General features: G+C 40.5%; 1 protein-coding gene across 1 annotated transcript; it reads right to left on the bottom strand.

Annotated features, from left to right (window-relative positions):
* Positions 1-4,982: 4,982 nt before the first annotated feature.
* On the bottom strand, positions 4,983-16,702 carry MAPKAPK3 (MAPK activated protein kinase 3). The gene is made up of 10 exons (XM_053469442.1): positions 16,392-16,702; positions 11,003-11,142; positions 9,141-9,205; positions 8,853-8,932; positions 8,523-8,649; positions 8,318-8,393; positions 7,759-7,883; positions 7,582-7,667; positions 5,827-5,907; positions 4,983-5,433 (listed from the first exon to the last, which is right to left on the bottom strand). The coding sequence occupies exons 1-10, from the start codon at positions 16,584-16,586 to the stop codon at positions 5,281-5,283; spliced, it is 1,128 nt and encodes a 375-aa protein (XP_053325417.1). The 5' UTR covers positions 16,587-16,702; the 3' UTR covers positions 4,983-5,280.
* Between the last annotated feature and the right edge of the window lie 1,736 nt (positions 16,703-18,438).

Below are 18,438 nucleotides of genomic sequence, written 5' to 3'. Positions count from 1 at the left end.
GGATGATTTGCAAGACTGTGAAAGCGTCTGACTCATCGGATAAGAGCTGTTTTATCTAATGGGTAATGTAGGTATTTGTAAGGGGCCAAGTATCATACCCTTCCCCCTTCAGACCATCAGGAGAAAGGAGTGGGCAGCTTCCTGGAGTGTCATTCACAAAGTTTATCCTTTCATTTTGTAATGAATGAATGATGGCCCACTGTTTAAAGGCCATGAACCACCAGTCCATTAAAGGGAAAGTAAAAACCAGCCCTTCATTTTGAACACATGAGCTTTCGGAAACTCATTCAAAAGGCCGCCACTGTTCTAGACACTGGATCTGTGTTCCCTGGTAAGCCGGAAGAAAGATATCGTCATGTAAAAAAGAAAGCACACCCTCTTTGAATTGTATGGTTTTACATATCAGGACATAATAACAATCATCTGTTGCTTAGTAGGTCTAAGAATTAGGTAAATACAACATCAAATGAACAACAACACATGACATATTACAGCGTGTCATGGTTTATTAAAAAATAAAGCCGAAATGGAGAAGCCATGTGTAGAACCACCTTAAGCAGCAATAACTTTTTTTGTTTTCTGTATGTAATCAGTTTCTCACATCGTTGTGGATGAATTTTATGCCACTCTCCTTTACAAGGTTGCTTCAGTTAATTGAGGTTGTAGGAGCATTTGTTGATGGACAGCTCTCTTAAGGTCCCGCAACAGCATTTCAATCGGGTTGAGCTCTGGACTTTGACTCGACCATTGCAACATCTATATAAACAATAAATAATAATAATTGTGGCCAAACATCTCTACTTTGGTCTTGGCTGTCCAAAGGATATTGCTCCAGAAGTCTTGTGGTTTGTTCAGATGCAACTTTGCAAAGCTAAGCCATGCTGCCATGTTCTTTTTGGAGAGTAGAGGCTTTCTCGAGACAACCCTTCCAAACAAACCATATTTTGAATTGTACTGTCATGAACTTTAACATTTAACATGCTAACTAAGGCTTGTAGAGTCTGAAATGTAACTCTTGGGTTTTTTACAATTTCTCTCATGGTCTGATCTTGGGCTGAATTTTCTGGGACGTCCACTCCTGGCAAGAATGGCAACGGTCTTGAATGTTTTTCGCTTTTCTCACTGTAGAATGATGGAATTTAAATTGTTTGGAAATTGCCTCATAACCCTTCCTAGATTGATGGGCAGCAAAATTTTTCTCTAAGATCATTTGCTGTTGTCTTTCCTCCTTGGCATTGTGTTAACATACACCTGGATGCTCCAGTCCAGCAAACTGCTAAAACTTCAGCTTTTATAGAGATGCTCACACTTGTTGATGATCAATTAATCAAGGGCATTTAATTAGCAGCACCTGTCTGCTACTTACCATCTTAATTCTGATTGACGCAGTAAGAGTGTACTTAGTTTTTCACACATAGCTTCTCCATTTTGGCTTTATTTTTGTTGAATAAATCATGACACAGTGTAATATGTCATGTGTCGTTGTTCATCTGAGGTTGTATTAACCTATTTTTTAGACCTGCTAAGGAACAGATGATTATGTCCTGATATGTGAAACCATAGAATTCAAAGAAGGTGTACTTTTTCTCACAACTGTAGCTGGCTTTACTATCTATATAAAGTGAATTCATCAATCCAATTCCTCAGCTCAGGAATGTTACTGTATAAAATATTACTGAAGTTTTTACCAATTGATCAATCTGCATTTTTGTCACAAAGCTTACAATTTAGTTCAGGAACTGGTTAAAATGTTTAGGGGTTGTGATAGCTTCCAGTCTAGCTTGTATAGTGTCTTCAAACCATAGAAAAGTGTTGTACTGAATTCCTGCTCATAATTGAATAAGCTTCGTAAGGAACTGAATTAGGTCAGAAATGTCAGCTGATTTCCTGTATTTTACCCAGTAAAGAGTGAGTTCTGAACAACAGTTTGATAGCTTCGGGAACTAATTTCGTGCGGCTGGCATGGGAGGAGGTCTTACACACTGCATGTTAGACATCATTGCTCTGATTAATGCTAGAAGCCACATCATCTGTTACACATACATCTGTGATGACTCCCAAGAACCATAGATAAAATATAGAAATCAGAGAGCTATTCTCAGACTATCATGTCAACTCATTCATATCAAGTGTGAATGTTGAGGTCAGAGGTCCTTTAGAACTCAATAAACATCTTATTCCAATGGGACTGATCTCAGAAACACTACTTGTAGGACACTTATATACTGCAGCTCATAGAAACTCCCCATGCATTTCTCAGGAACTCACCAGGTCTAACCAAGGGGAGGACTTTAAAGTGTCTCCCTCACAAAAGTATGAGTTTGCACTTCAAAAGCCATTTTTTTTATTTATTAAGGCAAAAAAAGACATTTTCCAATGGGTGGCTCAACTTTGTAGGAGCTGTAGACCAGATGAGCTGGTAAAGTATTATGAGGGCAATTGTCCACAGCTTGAGAGGCAGAAGATAAGCATTCTCAGGTTACCCCAGCCAGAGAAACATCTCTATAAACTGCTTGGACAATATGAAAATGCAGCAATGCATGCCAACTATAAACTGGACTACTTGTCAATGGATGGTCAGCTAGTCACAGGAGCAGAGTCACCACGAAACCCTCAGAATCAAACAGTGCATCAGTCCCCAGTTTTGGGACTATTAACGAGAATGTATACAAAAGGTGAACCATTCCTGCTTGGGCGTCTTTTATTTAAAGAAAAGAGTTCCTTCATGCTTTGTGTGTATTGTGTGCTAATAAATGGTGTACAGGACAAGTTAGTGAACTGTGTTATGATGATATGTCTGGATGCGAATTGTATTTCATCTCAACTTGGTTAGAAAGGCTGAGCGAGGGTTGAATACCCCGGCTACTCTTATTTGTTAGCATGGCTGCTGTCATATTCTGAAATACCCCTATAATATTCTTAGTTATTGCTTCTAGCGCTGATTATAGCTCAACCATTAAAATGAAGGTAGCGCCCTCTACTGTCATGCTTGCAGAAGGCAAGAAGAACCTGCTCTAATGAGTGGGGTTAGTATTGATTATTATTATTATTATTTATTGTTTTATAGATTGTTAACTATTTAATTAAAATTTGAATCATTTGGTGTTAAATATCTTAACTAGATTTGCAATGTATGTTTAAGGCATGTGTAATGTGTGTAGGGTTGTTTGTGATATAAAATCAGTGGGGTTGTTGTATATGTATGATGTTTATTGGTTTTGTATTATTCCGTATGAGTCTAGAAATGATTGCTTAATTTAATTTGTGGGTTATTGAAATACACTATACATTTATTCAGTCTTATATAACTGGACAGAGTGTGTGCAATTAATTGTAGCTTGGTGGAATAATTAGTTTCTGTCACAGGTGCCAGAAAAGTTGAGTCATAAGAACAAAAGGATTGCGTTTCTGTACCAGCTATTCTTGTGATAGAGGGTTAAATAATAAGTCTAGCACATTGTGGAGTATATATAAAATGGTGATAACTTTAAAACAAGGTCTTAGCACAATAGCCGTGGAATATTCCTATCACTTTTCAATTTTGCGCTAGAACCACTTCTTTATACATAAGTTTAACCGTGTCAGTTCACAGCTGTTAACTAGGAAGTGAGTTTTTCCCTTCCATGTTAAATGTGTGGTTTTTTTACTGTATTTACCGATGTGTAATTAACTCAGTAATATATAATTCACTGTTTACTAAAACTGGATATAGTTCAACCAATCAAGTTTATAAAAAACGTAAGGTCCATTTTAATGAAGGTAATCCCTGTAATTGGCCTCCCAGAACCGTAAATGTACAACGTGTGGTTTAGTTAAAATATCATAATGTGTATCTAATGGGTGGAACTAAACAGACTTACTAAGTCACACATATGGTATCCAGATGGTCTAATGCTGGGATGTCCAAACCAGTCCATGAAAGGCCATAATCCCTTCAGCGTTTTAGGATTTCGCTAATTAACATGTAATTAAACTCTAAATACTGGGAATCTCCAAACAGTACTGCCCCGAAAACCTGATTCAGGTATTCACGCTAATACCGGATGGCATGCGCAAGTGCCAGTGATAGATAATAGTTTAGTAAAGAAACAGAAGCATAAACTAAGTATCTATATTATGAGGTATTGTAAGCATATTATTCTTCTTATCAAACCCCTTCACCAAATGTGCAATAATATGGAAGAAGCCTCATGACGATCATGTTATACAATAAGGAGGTCTGGCTGCTGTAGATCTCCTGGCTCTTTTTGTCACTTTCTACTTGAAACGTCCTTGTTATACTAGGAGGTTACAATGGGACACTTGCTGGTAATTATTATGGAATGAAAACTTTAAATATACAATCAAAAAAGCATAAGCAAATTGATTCTGTAACTACTTTATCTTGTTAGGAACTAAAATCGGGTTTGTTTCAGGAGGACAATGTATTTTTTCTTCAAGGACTCCTCGATGAATTGATCCTAATACAGCTGGGAACTGAACAACTCAGACAGACTTCAGTAGCCCAAGTATTGATTAGGAAATGGGTGCCAGTCTACCTCTTTTCTGTTTCAGGATCACTTTGTACAGCATAGGCTGGGTTCTGATAACACAGAGCTGTGGTTGCAGTAAAAAAAAATCCATCCAAATCTTTGGACTCTGGAATTGAAATTTACACCTTTACTTAAAACACTGCATAGTATAAAAACCATCTCATAGTATACAGAACGTGCAGACGTTCAATTAAAGAAGGTTCATTCTTGGAAAATGACCTGTAACGTCGCCCAAGGTTCTTGGGTTGCACCGAGAATGTCAGATCCTATCTATGTCTAGATTTGATTCTGACGCAACATAAATTATTGTTATGGTTATGTTTAATGTTCCCAGTTGTTGCTTTTCCTACGTATAGATTGTGTTTGGAAAAAGCTAGATTAGAAATATACCGACAAGCTAGGGAGAAGCCCACCATTTGGTAACCACAGTCCCAAAGTTGCAACGTAGAATCATCTTGATGGTTTTTATTTCGAGAAGTCTTGAGTGAATTCATGTAGAAAGTACTCAACGAATATGTGGAAGGGTCTAACAAATCAAGAGTAAGGTGACAATGTAACAACCAAGTGGCCATTTCAGTTCCATGAATATTTATATATATGTACACATAGGGCCCGGTGCTCTAGAAGCTCAATTGTAAAAGGCTTACAATAGACTACAGTATTACAGAGGACTAAAAAAGCTAAAATATGTCCTGGAGCAGCCAAACATCAAGCTCTTCAATGACACCGATTCTAGTCTAAAGCGGTCCTATTGGTTGTTGCAGCTATTAGCAGGGACACCTCCTTCGTTTTGTTTCTTCCGTCTCTTGTTGAGCAATCGGTTGGTGGATGAGTTCAGATCTTTGATCTTCACCTGGTCGTAATCAACTCTCATTGTAGCCAAAGCACTAGTCATCTCCTCCTAAAGGAAGAGGGAAATAGGGATGTGATGAAGAATGGCTGGACATTATAATCTTTTAATGCTGGTATAGTCTATGTACCTAAATGAATATGAATATCAAGTTTACATCTATGTGCATACCTGGGAACGCTCAAGGTTCTTGCCCTGTGTCTCACATGTTAGGGTTAATATCCCTGCTTGAATGCAGGTGACCCAATTAAATATATCTTTAAATATAGAGAAATCACAGTTTCGTATTATTATTAGAGCCATTTGAGTAACACGTTTGGCGATCTACTACGTAGAATCTTCATGGAGGGCTATTAAAGGGTCTCAGGATCCGCTCTTCTAGAAAGTTCCTAGGTATGTCTATATGGCATAACAACGTAAGATGTGACAGGGACTGAACGTTACCTTCACTTCATCCCAATGCTCTTTGTCTTCCTGAAGTACCCGGGCTGTGTGCAGAGGGGTTGGAGGGACCACCATAGACTGCTGTATAAACCAGGAGACTCGTTATTAACGTGAAAGTCATCACCAACACCTCAGAAGACAACAACATGTGTTTTATGACAATTAGTGTAGACTGCTATATAAGGGGCATACATATATATATAAGGGGCATACACATTATATATATATATATATATATATATATACACATGGGGCATACGCAGTGCCAACACGGAGGAATAGTCATTATAGGCAGCAATTCAGATGTACTCAGCTTTGTGTGGGGATGGGAGAGAGCACAAGGCCTCAGCCCCAAATTTCATAGTGTCATATTTGTGGGGTTCTAGCCCCATATTTTTTATGTGAGGCCTTAAACACAAATCATTTAAGAGCACACACACTCCTCCTAAATCATTTTGGCTATGCCTCTACTCCCTGCCTTAGGACGCCGCTGTTTCAGACATAAAGGATCACATTACGTGACCCTGTAGGCAGCCATAGATCCCTGTAGGATCCCTGCCATGGGGAAAAATCTTCCAGACCAGCCCCACGGCAGCCTACTGAAAAATTTACCCAGCAGGTCAATTGGCAATGGCCTTTATTCACAAAAACACAAAACAGTAGAATTTAAGGGATATGTGAAGGTACTTTTCTCAGTAACGGTTCGGGTTTACTGGAGAAATGATTAACTTTATTCCTTTGAGGAAATCTTGGTTGGCTCTATATACCCCATATATCAGTGAGATATGCTTTCGCTGCTTTATTGAATGAATCCCACAGTGGATGGAGGCAGGTCAAGAAAAAAGGAACAGCCTTTGGCCCTCTAACTATTGTTGGACTCTGAACATTCAACAATGTTGTTGCCCAATAAAAGGGAGGAACTGAAGGTTGCCAAACATAGGGCAAATTAATGCAGATTAGAGGGTATTAATTATAAACACAACAAGGAATGAGGGTGAATGAATTAGTTAACTTGTTATGCGATGCCCACAATTCCATCGGAATCTTACGGTGACTTGACAATCTTCCTGTTATTTCACAACCTCAACATACAAACCTAATCCAACTTTTACACCTGTCTAGTAAATTCAAACACTAAATTAGACCTAGTAACCAACAGGTTATAATACCGCACACCAAGTCATATACAAAGCAACTAAACCCTTTAAACCGTAGATGCTGCTCCCTCACAAGTACTCTTTTTACCATTTTTTTAAAACAAATTCTTTACATTACCAACAATAAAATTAATAGCTACACATTGTGAAATGATAATAAATATAGTTGTTTTTCTGGTCCTCCATAGATCATTACCTGGGAACTATTAAACATACCGGATTTGTAGGTCATTAAAAACCCGGGACTTTTACTTTACGTCACGCTTATAGGGCATTGCCAAAACAAACATATTATTAGCTGTGTTTGTAATCCAGTGAATTATTTGTGACGAATCTATAGTATAGTAATGTGTATTGCCCTGGGGTTCTAAGGTACATACTCAATAGAAACGTTTGATGTGAGCAAAAGGGGGGGGCACACCATATATGTGTATTCCTAGGATGGCATGGTATTTAAATCCTGATAACATTGTATAGGAGTATAGCAGAGTGGTTAAAATCATTGGTATAAAGGCAAATCCTTGAATGCTGAAACTGGACATGCGCAGCGTCAACCCTACTGAGATCCCACAGTACCCTGCAATTAAGCTTTACATACATTTATCCATGGGTGATTCATGTACTTGGTGATTGTCATTCTTTCTGTTGGGTCGGTTCTCAGCAGGAGTTGGATCATCTGCTTGGCTGCAAACACAAGAAAAGAGAGAGAATTCTTAAAATGCATCTTTTCTTTTTCTTTTTTTGCTTTGGGGGGGTGACACTGAATAGTCTATACCTTCTTGCGACACTTCGTTCCACTCTGGAGCCGGGAATTCATATTGTCCCATACGTATCCTCTTTTTCATTCCCGGGGAGATAGCCTGGCCTGTATTAGAATAGAAGGGAGGGTACCCACAGAGACTGAGGGAGTGAAAGTGAGAAATAAACGGGCACAAAAGAGTTAAATGGGGAAACCGCAGCAGAATATAAAATTCCATGATACATTACTTGTTTAAAATGATTATTATGAATACGTCTGGAATATTTGACTGCCCAGAGGCATTCTGCACTCTCTATAAGTAGGCAGATCTTTTCCATCGAGAATTATAATTAGCTTTGATGATGATATTGCGAATTATTTCATCCTGCATTGATCTTGCAAAGATAAAACTGGTGTAGTTCTGGTGCCAAGTGCTACATTTCAATCAATCACGAGAAATATTGTGTTATCCGTTTGGCAATCAGTCATTGTTACAAATGTATCGTTTTAGGTTTGTATTGAGGAAAGGTAATTGTGATGGAGATTAATGGAAAGGAGTGATAGGGTTTGTTACAGAACGGGATTTCATACTCACAGAATGTACATGATGACCCCCAGCGACCACATATCACAGGATTTATCATATTTTTCTGGACCCAATACCTCAGGAGCTACAACCACACAAAAAAAGGACATTAAGCGACATCAAGCTGTGATTTATATATTATTAGCATTTTAACTCTTAATTAAATGATAGAACATACAGCTTGCCCCCTCTGGCCTTTGATCTAATTACTTACCCACATAATACGGAGTATAGCAAGGAGTCTGAAGAGCATTTTGAATAGTTGTTTCTTTGGCAAAACCAAAATCTGTGATCTTGAGCTCAGCATTTCTTTCCTTGGAAGTGTAGAGAATATTCTCAGGCTGTCGTGACAAAGGAGGTTTATGTTCAGATATACAGTAATACAAAATCACGATACAGTCATTCAGTAATAAGTAAGTTGGTGAGACAATTGTCAGTATCACCAAGCCGCTAGAAACACACAATTATAATTGGTAACACACAATGTGGACACCGGCATGTAGACACATAATGACCTGAAAGCAATACGTCACCCAAAACTGACCTTGACGTCTCGATGAGCTATATTCAGTCCGTGCAGATGCTGAATTGCCATTCCTATGTCCCGCATAATCTCGGAGGCCTCTGTGGAGAGTGGGGTTACAATACATAGAGTGATCATATAGATCATATATATAAACATATATATGGCATCTTTAACCGAGCCCAAAACACATGATCTCAAAGCGATTCTCTACATTATTAAGACTTCTGCATCACTGTCAAACATTTGAACCATTATTGCCCCTTGTCCTATACTTCTGGACGTGCCGCGCCTTGGGATCCATCGTACCTCTCTCTGTGAACGCTTGGTCTCCTCTCTGCTGGATACGAGTGAACAGCTCTCCGCCCTGCATACTGACAGAGGATCGGTCACAAGGAAGAAAAAGAAATGTAGACATGAATAAGTTGCATATTTTGTGGAATTGGCGTAAAGCGGTATATCTTTAATAAATCACACATTAACGGTTTCCATTATTTCTATGAATGTGTTAACACACATCAATATGAATATAACTAACCTGTAACTCTTCATGCTATTTATAAAATTTGGTCTATGGCTAGTGGTGGGTCGAGTGAGGTTAAGTTCATCAATGGCTGGCGAGGTGCAGGTTGCAAGGTCTGGATCTCTAAGAGTTCTGGGTCTGCTCAGACCTTGCCTAATAGTAACTTTTTATTTTAGTGGATTAATAGGTTTGTAAACATACTACAGAAGCAGATCATGTTATCTCTAAATACCCCCATACTGGGTAGAAGACTGTGTAAAACATGAGCTTGATTGTTTAGCCTAGGAGAACATTTGGGTTGGATCAGAACTGAGACTTCTGAGAGAAATCCCAGTCCGAGAAAGGTTGCAGCTATGAATGGAGAAAAAGACAGATAATTCTATGTGCTTTGCTACATATTGTGTGAAAGATAGGAAGATGTAAGCAACGTTCTTGATGTCGAGGCAGCTGCTGAGGGGATGATCATACGTGGTAGAACATGAGCTGAGTGGTGCTATGTTGGTTGGTGAGATAATGATGTTATTAATGGAGAGAGTTGGGGTACTGGGCAGAGGGAAGAAAGCTAGTTCTATTTATAAAGATTACATGGATCAATACAACATCAAAATAAACTAATCCGTGCATTAAAGCAGCTATGTATATGTATTAGTATATGTATTAGTATATGTATTAGTAGAATTTGATGGCAGACCATTTGAGCCGTCTACTCTGCCCGTTTTTCCTGATGTAAGGCTCAGGTCTTAATCAGTCCTTGATCTTGTCTTCGATTCAGGAGTCATATGCCTATCCCATACACTTCTGGTGGGAGGCTGTTCCATTTATCTACCACCCTCTCTCTGTAAAGTAAAACTTACTTACATTACCTCTAAACCAGTGGCATAACTACAGAGGTCACAGATGGGGCCCATCTTTTTAGGTGGCCAGGGGTGACCGCTTGTTCTCTCCTCGTACTGCTTCAAAATAGTACAGAAAGTGCCCTTCTGACATGGATTAGTCCAGGTCGGAAATGCCCTTTCTAAAGTATTTTGAACCGGCACGGGGAGACAGGAACGTATTGAGGTCACATTACATCACATGACCCACGGGGTGAAACCAAGGCTGCCTGCACAGTGTGCGAGCAGCCGGGCTGAAAGCTGCAAGAGAGGTGAGAGGTAAGCAGGTGCAGGCGGGAGGGAGAGGGTATGTATGTTTGTATGTATGTATGTGAGCCACGAATGTGCATGCACACGTGTATGTGACCTATTGTTCCAAAATGTCAGCATCCGTCTGGAGATTGGGTCTCCAGTACTGTAGACCGTACCCTAGGTGAGAATTGACCAGAGAGATATGTAAAGTGGAAGAACCACCTCCATTTCCCTGCTAGATATACAATCCGGCACCCTGCTTAGCTTCAATTCATCAGAAATATGATGGGATTTTTACACCCCAAGTGCATTTTTTTACATTTATCAACATTAAACTGCAGCTGCCACACTCTCAACTATTCTTCTAATTTATTAAAATCTCTTGCCATCTGACTTGTTCCACCCATAAGGTCTACCCTGTTGCAGACCTTTGTATCCTCTGCAAAAAGACATCCCGTAAAGACCTTCTGTAATATCACTAATAATGTTCTTTATGTTTGTATTTTGCCATGTTCCATTCATACCATTCCATCACGATCAGCAGGCATCTTTTCCCCCGGTGTATATTCTCATACACATCAAGCACAGGTACGATGTGGGGTCCTCCTGATGATCTGGTATGGTAGTCCACCTCTCGACGAGATTTGGGACTATCAAGCAAGATCTAAGGAGGGAAGAAGTAGAGGTTCCCTGTTAAAATGTCTGAATACCCTTCTGTGCCACACTCACGCTCACTACACTCGTCTTGAAAGGGTTCATACAACAGTGTATCAAAATACAACAAAATACACAATAAGTGACCAGTAACAGACAGGGATTATCCCCTTGAGCATAGGTGAGATAATCATTAGTCATGAAACCTTTACAGTAAGAATCTGATCTCATCAAAGCCCAGCTGCTACTTTGTTGCTTTTGTTGCTTTTTTTTTTATTACATCAAAGCAGTCTTGAAAACATTTTAATTGAAAAACAGTTACAGTTTTTTGTTGGCTTAATATTTACTGTATTCATTAGATTATAAAGCTCTGGTCTAACATGATGTAGGTGGATATGTATTAGCAGATAAAATACATGTAAAAATAATAAACGTATTGATGTTATGCTGCATTCCTGTACATTGGCCAATTTAAGAAAATATAAATGAATAATAATAAAAAATATAGAAAATCAACATTATGCCTCATGGTGATACCCAAAGACTCAAAAGATCTGATCCCCGCACTGTGGCTTAGCAAACAGTATTTTATATTTTTTTAATGAAAACCAAGTTGCAGCTTAACATACTCTAAACATGATCCAAATTTCTGAGTGTGGGGGGGTCTAATCAGTTATTTACTGGAGCAGAGCCGTAATGAAGGCTCTTGGATCGGTACATTCTTCTGGGAGTGAAAGGAGGTGCAGGGACATTGCCGACAGGTGGCTCAAGCGAACCCCTCAGCTTGCGGTGTCTGGGCCAGCTGCCCCCATTGCCTTTACGGAAGCTGCACTAATAAAAACATGTACTACATCCAAAGAATAAGATCACTTCTTTAAGCATGGTTAGAAAACTAGTAGTTCTGCTGCTTTTAAACTACAGTTACCATTAAGTATGTGTTCATCAAAAAAAGCACCAGGATTTCTGGCCATTCCTGATTGCAGGCAGACGAGTTAATCAGACCCCCTTCGCTTAAGAAGCCATATCCAATAATCCCTGCCTCTTTGCCGCACACAAGACCTGCACCTTGGAAATGCCATTTATTCACATCATGTAGAGTGTCCGTGACTATAAACAGATCAGGTCTGGTGTTTGGCAGTCTTGATTCTATTAGTGCGATAGAAATATCAGTTGGATTATTTGGGTCTTTTCTATTACAGCCTTTACTGGACAAAAATGAAATCATGCATTAAAGTCAAAATATCATTTTCATCGAATTATTGTCCACACCGGTGTGATCGAGAGAAAAAAATAACAGCATTGGCAAGGCAAAGCTGTCCAAAGCTGTTACATTTTACATACAATTTTCTTTCTATGTAAGACATATCATAGATAGCTCAACCATCTGAATATGAATGTTCTTCAGGGCTTTGGGGTAGAAAGTGTTTTGTGAGTGTCTCAGAGTCTCAGCCGCACAGCAGTGACGGGGATATCATGTGGTGCCAGCCCTAGGAATGATAGTGTCCTGTAAGTTCCTGTATCATCAGTATCTCCTGTAACATAGGAACAGTACCATATTGCTTTGGTGCAATGTGCCTAATAGATGTGTGTTGAAGTATTGAGCTTCACACACACTTTGGGGGCTCACCTCATTCAGGTATCTGGTTTTAAGGCTGTCATAGGTCAGGCCATTCCTCGTCCTTGCGTCAGCCTTGTTTTACCTGTGCTGGGACGTTCATCGCTGACCAAACCAAAAATAATGTCTTCAGCTATAACCTGAATCCACTGGGCTTGACTAGATGATCCTAATACTTTATAAGGCACTTATAATAGTGCGATATAGTCACAGGTTTGCATAAAACCCGTACAGTGCTCCCACCTCATCCTCTAACATCCCCGGAATAGTATATATAAGTGACCCGTGTACCCATCTCCTTACCCTCTGCTGTGACCCAAGCCACTTTGGTTTTGTACCAACTACTAGCTGATAATAACATAGCTATAAATGTAGAATAATCACATGTAAAGGTAGGTTAACCAGTGTCACATGTAGTATGAGTACATATAATAATTTAGGTGGTGCTTGCAGCTAAGTCTAGTAGTGCTTGCGGCTAAATCCAGAGACTGCCTCCATGGTGGTGGCACATCTGCATTGCCAGAATCCTAATGACCGAGAGGGCGATGAGGGACATGGAACACGTCATCTGTGCAAATGCCAACAACAGTGTTAATCAGCATGTTTAGTTTTGTAAAGGTTGATGGAATGGCGGGGCAGCCCTGGCACTTGACGGCCACCTGATGATGTCACTTATCACAGTTCTGATATCACAGCCGCGTGCTACATTTTTATGCTCATTTATCTAGCCGCTGGCCGCACAATACAGCGCAGAAGCGGCAGATGGGGTGAGTGTGTGGCTCTGTCGGCCAGCAGCCCACTGGGCATTTGCCATTTGTGCCAGATAGCCTTACCGAGCCTGGACTAAGTTTGTGTTTGGCTGTTACTTTCCTTAATGAATGTGAATTATAATGTTTAAAATGCATCAGTCAAATCAAAAGGCAGGGCTAAGTCAATAAAAGTATCATAATAATCATTCCACATATAACTATTTAGAGTTGCTGTACCAACAACAAAATGAACCGCAAAGCAGTTGATTTTGCTGGCATGATAATAGAATCTCGGTGCCAATATCCAGTAATGCAGCAGTGAATATAAACTGCATTCCTCACCTGAGCGGAGGCATGAAGGTGACTCTCCCTCCTCTCATAACTGGATAAAGATTAAGCTATTGACTCAACCTATTAATCAGATAACTCGGTGGCTAAGAAAGTGTGAATGAAGGCAGTGATATGGCTCGCACAGATATAATCCCAACCTATGTGATGGCGACGGATCAGGTTTCACCTTTTTTTCTGAGGACGCCTATGGGCACGCAGTCCTGCATGATGCATTTTTAGAAGCTCCAGTTATTATTGTTATTATCTTGTATTTATATATCGCCAACAATTTACGCAGCGCTTCTTACAGTCCATACATTCAAAGGGTCAACAAAACTAGAATTTACAGACCAAGGCAACCCGATACATTAGGTAAGGAGGTCCCTGATCGTTTCAGGGGATACCTAGTCACCCACAAAGAGAGCTCAGTGTGAGAAGTGTGACCTCTGGGTGGTTTCAGGGGTGCAGTGCCAGTCTGTGCTTTCCATCGGGGGATGGGAAGCTCCCATAACATCACTTTCTTTTTTAAGGTCAGGGCTCAGCCTGGACGTGGAAAAGTTTGTGTGTTTATGTGTCACAAGCACTGTGGCTCTTGTTACAGCCATGAAACACCCCCACCCCCTCCTGTGACAACACACTGTTCTGAACGCAGCATATTGCTCTGGAATCACACAACGTTCTCAGAGATTCCATAGCTCTCTTACACTCATCCTAATGCTACACATAAAGTGTTCCTATAATGTCTCATACTATTCTATATGCCCCCCATACACATCCTCCTATTGCTCCCTCACCTTACCCCCCAAGGATCATTTGCTTCCTTCCATAACCAAGTCCCATGACATTTCATATACGTGGTGGCAGCTCCCCTGGCTTTATGGCCGAGCCTGACCTGAGCGATCCAATTTTTTTTAAATAATTGTACAGTTCCCTCTTAGAATTCCTTTTTTTCTTCCACTTGTTACATGTATCATAAACGGAGCTTGTGTATAAAAAGTGATTTTGGCACAGTATATAAAGTTTTGTAATCACCATAGCAACCAATGTAATAGTTCTGCTAAATGAATCATTACATTGGTTGCTATAGAGAGTAGATCATTTGTTTGCTCCATATACATGTCCCTATAAGTTCTGACTCCTCCTATTGCCCCATACAATCATTCAATAGACACCGCCTTCCCCTTCCGGTTTATATCACACTTCCTTTTGCCCCATATAGACACTCTGCTGTTCCATACCATGACTATGAAGTGTGGTGTCTGGAGCTCAGCTCTTTGTTCCCATTGAGTTAAATATTAAATGAAGCACATTCCTCACAACAGTGTCACACTCACCTATCTGGTGAAATACGAACACACCCTCTAACACAACATAGCTGTTTAACCGACAGTCACACCGATTACTAATTATAACACGTGCCCAGACATGGACTGTGTAACAATATAAAGAAGACAATGTAAGAAAAAAAAAACAGTTCTTTATAATATACAATAAGGCACATAGCATCTCTTTATTATATACAATAAGGCACGTAAAAGCTCTCCTCGCCTGTTTCCGTAAGTCAAATTATTATGTTATATACTACTTGTTATGTCCAGTCTACCCATTGTACAGCGCTACGGAATATGATATATAGATAAAACAATATATAATAATAATAATAATATATAATACCTTTCGAGCTAATAATATATAATACCTTTCGAGCCAATATAACACAAGCCATATTACAAAGTCACACCACAACAAAGATTCACCCTGAATGACTATTCCAATCCCACCGACACTAGTTAAAGCCTCATCTAAAGAGTAACACACAATCCGTAGTTGGCGCAACACTCAAGACCCGTGTATAAGTCATGATACATGTACAGTATATGTCACTATATAGAATTGGATTTACAATAAAGTTTCAATGCAAGGTTTGGGCATCTCTTTAAAGCGACCACTATCATGGTGTCAGCCACACTCTACATCATCTCCTTTTAAAGCTGGCGCCCATGCTATCTTCCTCAGGATGCTGTTACACACATGTATCCTCGCCCCCCTCATACGACTATCTGTAACTTACACTTACAGTCTCTCACACTGTACGCGTCTCTAACTTTCCCACAGCACTGTCTAAATCGTACACATCTGTAACCTGCATGCAAGCCTCTTATACTCATTATCTATGTGCCCTAATTCACAGAATGAGACTCACGCCGTGCAGATGTGTACCTACCACCTTATATCCAAGAACCACTCCAAGAAGACATCTTATCTGGCCCGTGGAAGACCAATAGACATCAATACGCCTGGCTCCACCTGAGACTCATACCCATATGCTCTTCTTAAAATGTACAATAACGCTGGGCAACAGTAACTCTCCCACTCACCTTAAACTGGCACTGGCTCGGTCTACACATTCATTTATGGCTGGAACTAACACGTCATCCATGTTTATCAAATTCTGAAAACTAGGACTAAGTGCCAACATACAGTAACTGGCAGAAAGCAGCTTCCCCCGGGGTTGGCACACAGAATGAACATAACACTTCTATTATTCCCATAGCTGGCACTCACCTTGAGTGCACACTTCTGACCGGTATCCCTCCGGTAACACTCCAACACTTTGCCATTAATACCTAGGCCCAACACCTGCTTGGACACTTTGTAGTCATCGGTGATGGCATGGCGTTTTATCTCGAACTTGTTGGGCTGGACTGGCACAGTGGGGCACTGGTCCCCCGCCTGCTGAATGTTGGCATTCTCCTCCATAATGCCCACTCAGGACTCCCGAGCAGTCACCAAAACCAGACTCATGGCGGCAGCTCGGTGCTAAAGTCCCATGAATAGTGACAGAAACCTCCTACAGCAATTCTGCCTCCACTAAGGAAGGGAGGGGGTGGCGGAGAAGGAGAGGAGAAGGAGGGAGGAGAAAGAGAAAGGGAGGGTTGGGCAGGGAGGTACAGTCTGTTGATTAACCTCTTCATTGCAACACTGGTTACTGTCAAGCTTTTCAATAGGAAGAATCTATTGCTAGGATACAAGTACATTTGCCTTATTGTGCAAAGGCAGGGAGTCATTATAAAACCCAACTATTTATAGAACCCAGCCTTCATAGAACGCAATACAGGCAAGGTTTTTACGGCCGCATCTCAGGACTTATAAAATGTAAAAGCTGCCTATAATCCTAAAACTGATCCTATGAGCGTTCTTTAATCCGGAGTTAGCAATTATTACATTCCTCATACTAGGGTCACCGGGAAGGTGCGCATTAAAATCAGTTCTCTGCAGGAGACAAGTTTCCATGAAATTATCATTATATTGTGTCTATTCCAGCATTTATATATTCTGACATGTTTTAAAAGTAACATAAACACGGCAAAACAAAACAAAATTAACCAAAATAAACCCACCGACTACAGCTAATTTTCTTCTGGTGGATTGAGAATTTCCATATAGGACACCTTCGCTTACCAGATATGTTGCAGCCTGCAGGCCCTCGAGGGGGTAGCTGAAGACTTTACCCTGAAAGAGAACACTACTTGCTGGGGAGAGGGGAATTGGAGAATATACAGCTGGGGACAGGCATGTGGAAGGGAAATGGACATGGGGCGAAGGGGTACAGCAGTAAGTAAAGTAATGGACTTGGTTAGGGCAGGAATATATACAGGAGGAGAGGTGCGCAGGGATAGGCAAAGTGTCCGTACAAGGACACCAGTGTCCGTGGGAGGGGTGTACCTAGAGTATTTGGCACCCAGGGCGGATCCTTTGTAATTTGTAAACTGTATGTCAACTGGAAAAAATAAAATATTAGCTTAATACTAAATTAGATATGTTTAAATAAATAACATTTACTGAACAGATAAGGTACAGCACAACTTGTATCACTATATACTGAGCCAGACACTGCTGGTGGTACAGCATAACTGCTATCATTACATACTGAGCCAGACATTTATGGTGGTACAACATAACTGCTATCATTATATATTAAGTCAGACAATGGCAGTGGTACAGTGTAACTCCTATAACTATACACTGAGCCAGACATTGACGGTGGTACAGCATAACTTCCAGCACCCTCACACAATAATGCTTTCCCACTCTCTCTCACTCTCTCTCTCTGAATGTCTCTCTACCTTTCCTCTGTCACTGTCACTTTTCCTGCTGCAGCTCCTTTTCCTCCTCCAATTCCTCCTCTTTGTTCTTCCTCTAGGCTTCTTATTCTGTCAATTTACGGTGAGGTGGGTGCGGAAGGTGGTGGGCGTGTCTTCAGTGTTGTGCGCCAGGATATGACATCAAATTCCGACGCACAGCATCAGTTGCCGGCTTGTATTGCAAGGGAACAGGATCGGAGGTTTGTATTAACAGACCTCCCGCTTCCTTGATTGATTTTAAGCCGGTTAGAGGGAGATCCTTGATCTCCCCAATTGAGCCTGCTCCTCTAGTGGCGGACATTATAGCCTTTCTCTGGAGGGGTGCACACTCAATGCCAGCCTGGTGGTCCCCCCTGATGAGTGCCACCTGAGGCAGACTGCCCCCACCCAGGAACGCTACTGGTCTGTGGCAAGGTTTATGAGATCTATAAGACATTATTAAATTGTCCACCACACACCCAAGCAAT

Source organism: Spea bombifrons, chromosome 6, assembly GCF_027358695.1.
Source record: "Spea bombifrons isolate aSpeBom1 chromosome 6, aSpeBom1.2.pri, whole genome shotgun sequence".
NCBI classification, from domain to species: Eukaryota; Metazoa; Chordata; class Amphibia; order Anura; family Pelobatidae; genus Spea; species Spea bombifrons.
The sequence above is the reverse complement of the archived record's forward strand: the minus strand, read 5'-3'. Positions and strand labels throughout refer to the sequence as shown.